The sequence below is a fragment of the Salvia miltiorrhiza genome, chromosome 8, assembly GCF_028751815.1.
Source record: "Salvia miltiorrhiza cultivar Shanhuang (shh) chromosome 8, IMPLAD_Smil_shh, whole genome shotgun sequence".
Lineage (NCBI taxonomy): Eukaryota > Viridiplantae > Streptophyta > Magnoliopsida > Lamiales > Lamiaceae > Salvia > Salvia miltiorrhiza.
Window position 1 is genome coordinate 10,322,479 of NC_080394.1, and position 12,148 is coordinate 10,334,626.

General features: G+C 42.4%; 2 protein-coding genes across 2 annotated transcripts; one reads left to right on the top strand and one right to left on the bottom strand.

The window, feature by feature from the left end:
* Positions 1-883: 883 nt before the first annotated feature.
* On the bottom strand, positions 884-2,313 carry LOC131000887 (uncharacterized). The gene is made up of 3 exons (XM_057927026.1): positions 2,133-2,313; positions 1,618-2,000; positions 884-1,520 (listed from the first exon to the last, which is right to left on the bottom strand). The coding sequence occupies exons 2-3, from the start codon at positions 1,990-1,992 to the stop codon at positions 1,092-1,094; spliced, it is 804 nt and encodes a 267-aa protein (XP_057783009.1). The 5' UTR covers positions 1,993-2,000; positions 2,133-2,313; the 3' UTR covers positions 884-1,091.
* A 6,370-nt stretch (positions 2,314-8,683) lies between these two features.
* Positions 8,684-10,328, top strand: LOC131000901 (probable carbohydrate esterase At4g34215). The gene is made up of 2 exons (XM_057927043.1): positions 8,684-9,608; positions 9,921-10,328. The coding sequence occupies exons 1-2, from the start codon at positions 9,102-9,104 to the stop codon at positions 10,116-10,118; spliced, it is 705 nt and encodes a 234-aa protein (XP_057783026.1). The 5' UTR covers positions 8,684-9,101; the 3' UTR covers positions 10,119-10,328.
* Positions 10,329-12,148: the final 1,820 nt, after the last annotated feature.

Below are 12,148 nucleotides of genomic sequence, written 5' to 3' on the forward strand. Positions count from 1 at the left end.
TACCCCCAAGCCAACGGGCAAGCTGAATCATCCAACAAGACCATCATGAATACACTCAAGAAACGATTGGAGAAGGCGAAGGGGAAATGGGCAGATGAACTACCCGGCGTCCTATGGTCTTACCGGACAACCACAAGAACCTCGATGGGAGAAACCCCCTTCTCCCTCGCTTATGGAATGGAAGCAGTCATCCCCACAGAGAGTGAAGTGCATACCGCTAGGTATGAATTTACCACAGACCACGACAACCATGAAGCCATGTGCCACGAGCTCGACCTGCTCGATGAGAAGAGGAATAGGGCAAACATAAGAATAGCCGCATATCAACAAAGTATTGCTCGACACTACAACAAGAACACTCGCACACGAACCTTCAAACCGGGAGATTGGGTACTTCGCAAGGTATTCCAGAATACCAAGGAGGCAGGGGCTGGCAAGTTAGCCCCGAATTGGGAAGGACCCTACTTGGTCACCAAGGTGATCGGACATGGAGCCTATAGGCTCCAAGCATCAGACGGGCGTGAAATCAACAACAGTTGGAACGCCCTACATCTCAAGCAGTACCACGCTTGACCCTAAACTCTACAAATTTCACTTTATTTCAATAAGGTCTTCCGAGACCCATATCATCTTCTACAATTACTGACCTTTCTATGCAGGTCAGAACTACATTCGGGCTTGATCCCTCTTAAGGGTATGTAGGCAGCTCTAAGGAGCGCAGCCCCCCACCCCTTCAACCAACCATTTCTCATTTAACCAAGGAAAAAATTTGAGCACACATCACGTGGGTTTCAACCCTTAGGAAATCTTAGATCAAATACCTAGTGAACCTTACGCCAAGCAATTAAAAATATGATCTTTCAATTCATAAACTTCAGACATATGTCGAATAAAGCATCAAAGAGCGAACCACCTGATCGGGCCGGATATACCGGAAATGACATGTCCTACAAATACCAAGTCCAAATCTAGCCAAAAGAGACTAGACTCAAACTAGGGGAGAAAAGTAGATAATATCAAGTTCGAAGAGCCTAATTACTATTACATAACCAAATAGAAATTGTTCGAAGAAGTTTCAACTACAAATAAGTCTAGTCATCGCCCCCGTCGCCCTCGCCGTCAGTAGTGGCATCAACCACTCCCACTCCTTCAGCCCTGTCACGTAGTACATCCTCCATCTCACGTATGCCCTTCTCTACGTTCCAGGAACCCGCTTTCCCTTCCTTGAACTCCTTCATCATCTCACCTCGGGTAAGAACGACCGTCTGAAGATGGCTAAACCGAAGCTCCTCCTCTCGGACCTCCAAAGTTGCCTCCAACTGCCCTATCTGAGATTGAAGGGTAGAAATCAGGTGACTCTTCAAGGATAGCTCATCCCTCAGCTCCTTCTCTGCCGTTTCATAACGACCCTTCTCTTCCTCGAGTTCCTTCCGAAGGGCGTCTTGCTCTCTCAGAGCCACCTTGAGCTGGTCAGCCGCCTCTACCAACTGCTCCTTCATGAACAGAGTATACTGATAGCCCTACATCAAACAAGCAACAAAAGAGTTCGATTATACCAAATATGAATCGTGCAAAGATAGTTATAAATATGAATATGAAAATCAACCCTAACCATACCTGAAACGCAAGACGGGCGGCAGTGCTGGCAGAATCAACCACGCCAACCTTCAACATCCTAGCGCGGTCGTCCTCTAGCAACAGACGCTCAAAATGATCCGCACACGAATCATAGTCGGTCTGGGCTGAAGTCCCACTAGGAAGTGTGAGATGGATAGAGCCATCGGAGTAGTCCGGGACCTCAAAAGGCGCTGCTTTCTTCTTCCTCTTTGACCGCCCCGACGGTTCGACTACTTGGACGTCGGATTCACTAACGGGCTCACTACCTGAAACACCCTTCTTGCCCCTGCCAGATGCCTTCTTCTTCTCCCGCATCTTCAAGTAAGTTTCATAGCTATCCTTTTCTGGAAGAAGATTCATCTTAGGGTGCGACATCACGTAGTCTGCATAAGCCCGTTCATCCAAAGTCAAGTCGTGTAGAGCCGGGTGAAAACTGCCGCTATGCCCTAAAACCTCCGAGGCCCAAATAGACAAGATAAGCTCGGAGTGAGCACTAGTTGAAGGAAAAACAATACCTTCTGGACCAGGAGGGACGGAACTCCACAAAGTAGTCTGTCTTAAACTCTCTTCTCCCAAGATAACTTTCAAATGCCTCTGGTTGCTAGGAAATGTGGTGAAACGTGCTCTTCTTCTCTCCAAATTTCTATTACTCACCGGCCAAGGAACGTCGAGACGTCCTACAAAACAAACCAACAAAGAAAAAATGTCAAGTTAGAAGAAATTTAAACCATAATGACCCGATCAACCCAAAAATACTCACGGGCATTACACCAAGCTGATGGAATATCATAGCCCGTCAGGTAGCCAAGGGCGTCATAGTTCATAAAAAAATATTTTTCTTTCCAGGCCAAACCAGAATCCGTAACACCATAAACTAATTCGGGAAGCTTTTTTCCCCGTGATAACTGGTATCGCCCTCTCTCCATGTTATTTTCTTGAACCGTGTAAGTAGCCAACACATCTTCAAGATCGACCTCGAAGCCCTTCAGTTCTCCAAAAGCTTGCATACCCATCAACACTCGCCAGACATTAGGCATGAGTTGACCCGGTGAGATATGATAATAATGCAAGAACTCTAGGACCAAGCGGGGAAGAGGAAGTCGTAGACCCTCTTTGAAGGCCTTCTCATACATACACACCCAACCCGCGACACTATGATCCGCCCTAAGGGCCGTACCAGGTGCGTGAAGGCTAACCCATTTAGGTATGTTGTATAATATTCGAAGGTTATACATTTGGTTTATGTTGGTGAATTTTGAGGGATGGTTCTTACCCAACAAAAATGTCTCATTAACCTTAACCCCGTAAAGTCCGTCAGCACTATTAGTCCCTAAGCCCATCTCTTGAGATGAATCACCCGATTCACCTCGCCAAGCCCCGATCTCCACTCCAGTAGGAATGTCTAACACGTTATCCTCATCCTCATCAACCGAATATTGAGTCCTACTTGACGACCCGATTGATCCTTCTCGTGCACGTGACATAATAATCAAAGCCCCTAAAGTAGCAAGGATGAAGGCCATGTGAGCACAAGGACCGCCCCAACCCAATCAAGTAGTGTTAAGGATAATAAGAATGCATTTGTACAAGGGTGATTCACTCAAATAAACAGGTACGACTCCATTGCCCAACATCATCTTTAATTTTATAAGAGCATGCTTGACCTTTACACTACCATGAATATTGTGATATTAATGACCGTGTCGCCCAAATGAGGCCTAGCTTCTACTTTTCATATTTGAAAGTCATCAACCAAATTACCCCCATCGGGGCTTATCAGTCGTTATCATACATTTAAAGTGTTGGCTATATTATCTCTTTGCCCTTATTTTAGGTTATATATGTTAAGCATGTAGATCATATTGCCCCTATTGACCCCATGGGGCTAAGTCCTAATTTATTATGCTTAAGGGGTATTACCCCCATCGCCCTGTTGGGCCCGATTTCTAATTTTTTATGTGAAAATTATCGTCCCTATTGATCCAATGGGGCCAAGTTTCTATTTATTACACATAAGGGTATCGCCCCTATCGCCCTGCTGGGCCCGATTCCTAATTTTTTATGTGAAAATTATCGTCCATATTGATCCAATGGGGCCAAGTTTCTATTTATTACACATAAGGGTATCGCCCTGTTGGGCCCGATTCATAAGCTTCTATGCATAAAAGTTATTGCCCCTATCACCCCGTTGGGCACAAGTCATCAATTTTCATGCATAACGGTTATTACCCGTATCACCCCCATGGAGTCAAATTTTAATTTATTTCGCATAGAGGTTATCACCCCCGTCGCCCCAATGGGCCCAAATCTACAATCTTCATGCACAAGGTTATCGCCCCTATCGCCCCTAATGGGCTCACTAGTCCTCATACTTAGAAAAATTTAACATGCTCCAACAAACAGTAAATACGCAAATATTTACAACAAGTTTGGATCAAAATCGAATACGACAAACGGAGAATCGACTAAAGCTCAAAGCAAAATACGACAAAAATCCTAGCTAACATGCTTGGGATATCAAAAGAAATTCATCAAGAACATTTAAAGATAGTGAAGGGTAAACCAACCTCTCTCTATCTCCTCCAAAAATCCTCTCTCTAAGATTCCACTCTTCCAACTTCAAGCTCTCAACTCCAAATGCCTCAAAATTTTGTGTGGGAAAAATGGGGAACATGCTCCCCACTTTATAGAATCTCGAAAATCAATATTTTCACCAACCTCTTTTTCATCATTTTTATTAATGTCATTGGTCAAATTAAATTCAAAGACCCAAGGTCTGAAAATCGCAGAGGCCTTTAGACCCTATCACCCATGTGCTCCTACCTTTTTTATATTGTTTAACATTCATTCAACCCCATCAACCTTTATGTCCCTAGCCAACTTACAAATTACCCAATAGTGGTCCTATCGCCCTGATCAACCTATCCACAGCTAACTTGAGTAATACTCCATCAGCCAAGGCAAAATATTGCCCCAAACGACCCCATCGACCTAGTGCATCAGTATCCCCACTTTCCACTACACAAAACAAACTAAGGCAAAATAATGCCCCAAACGACCCCATCGACCTAGTATCCCCACTTTCCACTACACAAAACAAACTAAGGCAAAATAATGCCCCTATCAACCACATCAACCTGCTGCACCAACATATCTACTTTCAAGCATCAACCCTATCGACCCTATCATCCACAAATCTACACTAATCTCAACTCCAGAAATTCACAAAGAACACATGCGACCAACTTTTGTTTATTCACGAAATCAAAGCTGAAAACAAGAAATTCTATAATGCAAGTTCCATGTATCCAACAACAAAATAAGAAAAGCTTCATTCAATTCGGCTCAATCTTACAAGAAGTTCATCTTACATTTTTATTCATACCCAGAAAATGGGAGGAAAAAAAATAAAAAATAAAAGAGGAATCAAAAAATTCTGCAATATCACCAAAACTAGCGAGAAGCTCATGCTCGCTGCCTTCTTCAAGTTTCGTTGAACATGGCTGCCGGAACTAATAGCGTGCATCGAACTCACCTTTCCTTAAAGTTCCGGCGGGCGTCTTCGTCTAGACCGCCGCCGCCCAAACAGGAGCCGGCGAAGAATCGGACAAAATCGGGCAGATCCAGAGCCTCTGCGGCACGCACCACCGGGATCTGTTACTGCCAATCTCCAATTCTCGACGGACGCCACCACCTGAGCCACGACCGCTTCCATCAGCGGCGTCCTTCTCGACCCACGACGGTAATCCCCCCGGGCTCTCGTTCTTTCTCTTTGGGGAAACCACGCGGCGCCTATGAGGAGTCCGCCAATGCCGGATCCACACTGAAACCGGCAGAAGTCGCAGCGGGAAACACCGCCACCTCTGGAAAAGCGGTGAGGCCGACGTAGCCTCAGAGTCGAGACCACCTCGGCACGCCCCGCCTAGATCTGTCACCAATCGGATTTGAAGACTACAGGGCACGGTGATAAAAACCGAGGCCACCTCGGCGTGGGTTGCCTCTACCAAAACTGTGCGCCGCCGACTGTAAATAAATACGGTGGCAGATCACCACCGCTTCCTCATGAAGCCACCATGAACCGCCGTCGCCCCCTAGTTTTGTAAGGCTACATTACCTCTAAAAGAGATCCGCCGGTCCAGAGCACAAGGCGTCGAGAAACTCCGCGAGAAACCTCGCTTCCTTTCACGGCCGTCGGAGCAACCAACGCGGCAGTCGCCGCCCCGAGACGCTCCACCTCGTCTTCTCATTTTTCTCTTTCTCCCACAAAGCGGCGCCTTAGGTTCTCAGAAACCCTAGCGCCCCATTCGCGTATCAGCCTATTATTCTTGGGCCATTACCGCCCATAAGTGTTTGTGGGCCAACAAATTCTTAAACCCAAATTAAAATAAGCTATGTGTTGTAGGTTTTAGAAGCCCACGAAATTTTGGGGCCCAAATCAACTTATCTTAAAGCTTAATATGCACAATTGCGGCATAGATACACCAGTAACATATACTGGAATGAAAACTACTTTCGGTCCCTAAATTCATAAATTACTTCAAATTTTACTGGCTATCGGAATTCCCCGCTTGAGTATACACGAGCCACCTCGTCGCAACAAATTTAATATTTAATAGTTTTACTCTCTATTTGATAAATATCAAACTAGAGAGTGGGGGACAAACTGTAGTGGGCAAATTTCGTATGGCCCATTCGAATAAATATTCGCGGCCCAAGCACCTAGCCCAATCCGAAAAACTGAATTAATTTCAATTAATTCAGCCCAACCCGTACTTTAGGTCGTCAAAGCCCATCGACCCAAACCCTAGATAGGGCAGCGACTTGGGGAGAAAGAAAGGAATGAGGTCAGGGATACGATCCCCCTAATATCGGAACGACTAGGGTTTAAGGAGACGTGCCAGCAAAACCCTAGCCGTCAGGACATCGCGGTATAAATAAGAACTTACTAGGTCATTCGACCCACACAATCATTCGCACTCCAACACGTTCTCTCGCTCTTCTCTCCCCTCACACACTATTCTGCCTCCACGCTCTCAGCTTTAGGTTTTCCGGTGATCAGATCAACCGAGACGACCCAACGACCTTTGCTCATTGCTCAATCGCCTTCAACTCCGTCGACCAGATCGACCCGATTTAATCTTTCATTTACTTTCAATTGCTTTCAATACGATTTTTATTAATATTGTTTACTGACTTGAGCGTCGGAGGCCCTTCCATCGACACCCCCACCGGTGCTCCAAGGAAGGCTCTAACGTTGTTCGTGTTTCAGGTTGCTAGTGCCCATCGTACCGGACGACCCCGACGTCCTTATCCATAATTGTTGGATCCATCCCCAACAAGTGCCAAGATTTTACTTTGGTTTTATTTTGGATTTCCGTTGGCACTTATGACACTAATAGTGCCATAAGTGCCAAGGGAAATCCAAAATAAAATCAAGTAAAATAATCATTTTGGGCACTAATAGTGCCATAAGTGCCATACGTGCAGCACAAATACAGAAACAACAACATCATTTAAACCCTAAATGGAACATCTAAACCTCAAATGGATAATCTAAACCCTAAATGGTCGGAATATCTAAACCCTAGGGGGAAGTGTGCACTTATGGCACTTATGTAGGGCTGGGAATCGGGTCGGGATCGGGTACCCTACCCGAAAAAATCGGGTACCCGGTCCCGATTAAGACGGGAAATCGATACCCGATCCCGAACCCGAAAAAAAATCGGGTACCCTAATACCCGACTCGGGTATTCGGGTACCCTAATTACCCAGTCAAAATTACATGTTTCAGGTCAAACTGTGTAAAATCAGGTATTTCGGGTATTAGGGTACCCGCTTTTCCTTAATCGGGTATTAGGGTACCCTAATACCTGAAAATACCCGATTTGTTTTTAAAAAAAAATCGAAAAGCTGTATTAATAAATAATACTCCATCCGTCCGCCAAAATTATGTAAAATTTCTTGGGCACGAGATTTAATAAAATTGGTGATGATTTTGATGTAGTGGAGAAAGGGTCCCACCACTTTATGAGATGTGTGGTTGAGATTGAATTTTTAGTGGGTTTTTTGTAAATAAAGAGTGTTAGTAAGGATAAAATATTAAAGAGGATGGTGGGACCATTGCCATAAAAGGAAAGTGACATAATCTTGGCGGACGCCAAATATAGTAATTTTTACATAATCTTGGCGGACGGAGGGAGTATATAACATCAAATCAAAATTGAAAATTGAAAATTTTGTAGGTAGGGTTACAGTTCAGTAGTTCACTCCTTTGATTTGAAAATTGAAATTAAGGAATTAAAATTTAATTAAATAATTTAATATATATTTAATAAAAATCGGGTATTTCGGGTATACCCGATACCCGATTTTTCCCCACCCTAAATACCCGATCCCGAACCCGGTCCCTAATTTTTCGGGTATAGGGTACCCGATAACCGATTTTTTCGGGTCGAATATTCGGGTACCCTATACCCGAACCCTATCTTCCCACCCCTACACTTATGGCACTAATAGTGCCATAAGTGCCATACGTGCAGCACACAGATCAGATCAGATCTGCCATGGCTGAAATCGAAGGAGGCGGAGATCAGATCTGCCAATGGAGGAGGCGGCGCAACGATTAGATCAGATCCACCGCCGCCGCCTCATCAGACCAGATCTGCCGCCGCCGCGCGCTGGAGAGAGAGAGAGAGGGAGATGAGAAAGAGAGAGGAGAGAGCGATATCCGCTGGAGAGAGAGAGATGGAAGATCTCCTCCACCACCGCCGCGAGAGCTCCGACGAATTCTCCAAGCTCGGCGCTGCTGCCGCGCAGCCGCTGGAGAGAGAGAGGGGGGAGATGAGAAAGAGAGAGGAGCCGCTGGAGCAGAGAGAGGGAGATGAGAAAGAGAGATGAGCAGCTAGAGAGAGAGGGAGATGAGAAAGAGAGAGGAGAGAGAGAGAAGGGTAGAATAGTCATGACATACAAAAGATGACCAAAATTTATGTTTTTTCAAATGGTGGACAAAATTTGATGTTGTATATTGAATAGGGTGATTCGGCCCTATTGTTTCTATGAAGTATATAATGATAAAGGATTTTCAAATGAATAATGAAGAAATGATCTCATCAAAGGTAGCTGACCAGCAAGCTGATGGCACGCCGTAGAAGGTGTCACTATAAGTTATCATGTTATCTATAATATAAATTAATTTGCTAAAACTCATATCTCCAACAAAGTCAACTAGAACGATTCTCGACCTGCTACAAAGTCAACTGAAGCCATTGCTGTACAGTTTGCTAAATAGAAATATGATTCTTCATTTAGCGAAAGAAGCGCAATATTGCAAACTCAAGCTTAATCAAACAAACAATTAAAAATAACATTATTACATATATGGCTGTCCTATGATACTCCTATAGTCCTTCCACTAAATGAAAATTTCTCAACATTTGCAAAAAACAAACAAAATCTGATTCATCAAACAGAAGCTAGAAACTTACATGGCCAAACAAGTGTTCATCTTAGGTGGGCAGAGCAACATGTCGGGCCGCGGCGGCGTCCACAAGGATCAATGGGACGGTGTCGTCCCACCGGAGTCCGCCGCCGATGTCGACATGATCTTCCGCCTGAACGCCGGCCTGGAGTGGGAGGCGGCGCACGAGCCCCTCCACCAGGGGCTCGACGCCAACAGAACATGCGGCGTGGGGCCCGGGCTGGCCTTCGCCAACGCGCTCAAGGAGCGCGTGGGCGTGGTGGGGCTGGTGCCGTGTGCGGTGGCGGGGACGCAGATGAAGGATTGGGCGCCGGGGGCAGAGCACTACGAGAGGATGGTGAAGCGGGCCAAGGCGGCGGCGGCGCGCGGGGGGGAGATCGCGGCGGTGCTGTGGTATCAAGGGGAGAAAGACACCTTCTTGAAGGAGGATGCTGATTTGTATAGAGACAATGTTGAGAAGCTTATTCTCAGCCTGCGTCAACATCTCCATTTGCCTTCTCTTCCTGTCATCCTGGTCAGTGCATTCACTTAAATAAGTTTTTTCTTCTAATTAGGCCCAAATATATGTTTTTCGACGAGTTACCATCTTCAACGAAGATGCGCAGTGCCTTTTTCCAGCATAAATCTCTCCAACCTTGCGCTAAATCTGCTTTTAAAATATCGATTGCTACAGTGTCGCGTTATATTAAGCGCGTTACTGTTGCATATAGAGCGACATTGTAGTTGAGCTTTTTTCTTCTTTGTGCTTTTGATTTATATTATCTAGTGATGCATATAATTGTGTATAAAAACTTGAATGCAATTATGTGAATAAACTATGTTGCAGGTTGCACTTGCATCAGGAAGAGAGTACATGGAGAAGGTGAGAGATGCACAAAAAGGAATTAATCTGCCAAATGTAGTATGTGTGGACGCTTTGGGGTTGCCTCTTCAAGAAGACAATCTTCATATCACAACTGAGGCCCATATTAAATTGGGGCATATGATGGCACACTCTTATCTCACCCATTTTCTCTCCCAATAAATTTCACCACTCCAATATCTGGCCATTACATCCCTCACAGAATTGCCAATGCTCTTTTCAATTGTGTATTCATTTTCTTATTATATCTTCTTCATATAATATAATATGACATGATGGTATGATTTTGTATGTGATTTGTAACAATACATAAAGTGTACAATATCCTATGTTGTTGATTTATGTGGAATAAAGATGGTTTCTAAGGCACAACTAAAAGTCTATTTTAATACCTCTACTTCTACTTCTAATCTTTGCGTTCAATTTAGAGATGTGAATTGGACTTGTGGGGACAACTCTCTTTAGCATATTTGCAAAAGAAGATTTATTTTTAAGCCGAACAAGAGCAAGCTCAATTTTAGAGAAACAATCATGGCTATACTGTGAAAGTACGACTAAAATTCAAAGGAAATTGAACTTGTATTGTTGCTTGGGCACAGAATTTGGCACTCGAATTGAGCATCAAATTATAGCCATTTTCAGATTAAGGGTATTCGTATCTGTAACAAAAGTTGATGATTGTTCCTAAAAAAGGTGATATATATAAGATTAAAATATTTTTAAATTTTGAAATAAAATAATCAACATATTCTGAATATTATTATAATAAAAAAATTTATAAAAATGAAAACTGAACCCCTAAAATTTTTCAGTTTCAAGTGATTAAAACTTAAAAGCACTTTTTTTTACCACAACTTAAAAGCATCGTTAAACAGTTGCTTTCATTTTACATTAAAGAAACTATATCAATTTCTTTTTTTCAAAAAATAAAAATAAAAAAATCTGACATATATTTAATTCTGCCAGACTAAACCAAATTGACATTCAACCTAACACATCGCTCTCGCAACGCGCAGACTAAAGAAATTCCAAAACTTAATATTTTGAAAATTTCATGATCATATCGATTTTAATTTAGAAAATTTTCTTTTTGTTTAAAGTTAAAGTAATCAGTATATAAAGTTAATCTCCTTCCGTCCACAAAAAATAGTTCTAAAATGGGACTACACGAGTTGTAATAAAAATAGTTAGTGTATTGTGAGTAGAGAAATGATCTAACTTAATAAATAGTGTTAATAATAATAATTATTAATTAATTATTTATTTAAATAATTATATTATGAGTGAAGAAAATGACACACCATGTAATAGAAAATTTTCAAAAAGAAAAGGGTACTAATTTTTGTGGACGTCCTAAAATGATAAAAATAGACTATTTTTTGTGGATGAAGAGAGCAATATTTTATATGTAATAAAAATATTAGAAAATTAAAACTTTTACTCAAGCAATTACTTGAGATTGTAAGTGTGACACTTGGAGAAAAGTTAGAAGTGATCGTCGTTGCACAAGGTACGGACAAAGAACGACTATTGTTAGTGGAAGGATACATGAACGGATCGAAGCACAACACAAAGAGAGGGATTCCAAGAATATATAATTATATAGGAATTAGAGTGTATATTCGAGGAGAGCTTAAATGATTTGATAAGTGTTACTAATACATAAAAAAAAATTGATCAAATGAGAAAGATCCTTAAAATGAGAAATAAGATTAAATCTAAAATGTCATATATTAAAATCCTACGATTGGGATTAATCATGTGAATTGAGATTAACGAATAAGGTAATAAAACACACGAACAACATTTGATCATGAGTTTGAATTTTGAAGGGGGAAAAGTTTTACCACCTTAATTTAATATGATTATCGTACATTGATTTATTCGTTAATGTTATTAACTTTGTTCATCACACATATTTTTTCGTAGATCTTATATCTAGACCGTAGATATAATGATCACATGGTATATATTAATTTAGCCTCGATCTCTAGCACCTCACCGCCTCCACCTCCTACCCTCTCTCTTCTCTCTCGATTCTTTAGTGTCGCCGCCGCCTCGTTCGTTGTGGCCTTCAAAGTTTTGCGAATGTTACACACCTTTGTAAAAATAGTGTGTAGTTATACGATTTTAGAAAATCGTATAATAGTTGCAAAAATCATGTAACATTGTATTTTAGAATTGTTATAAAC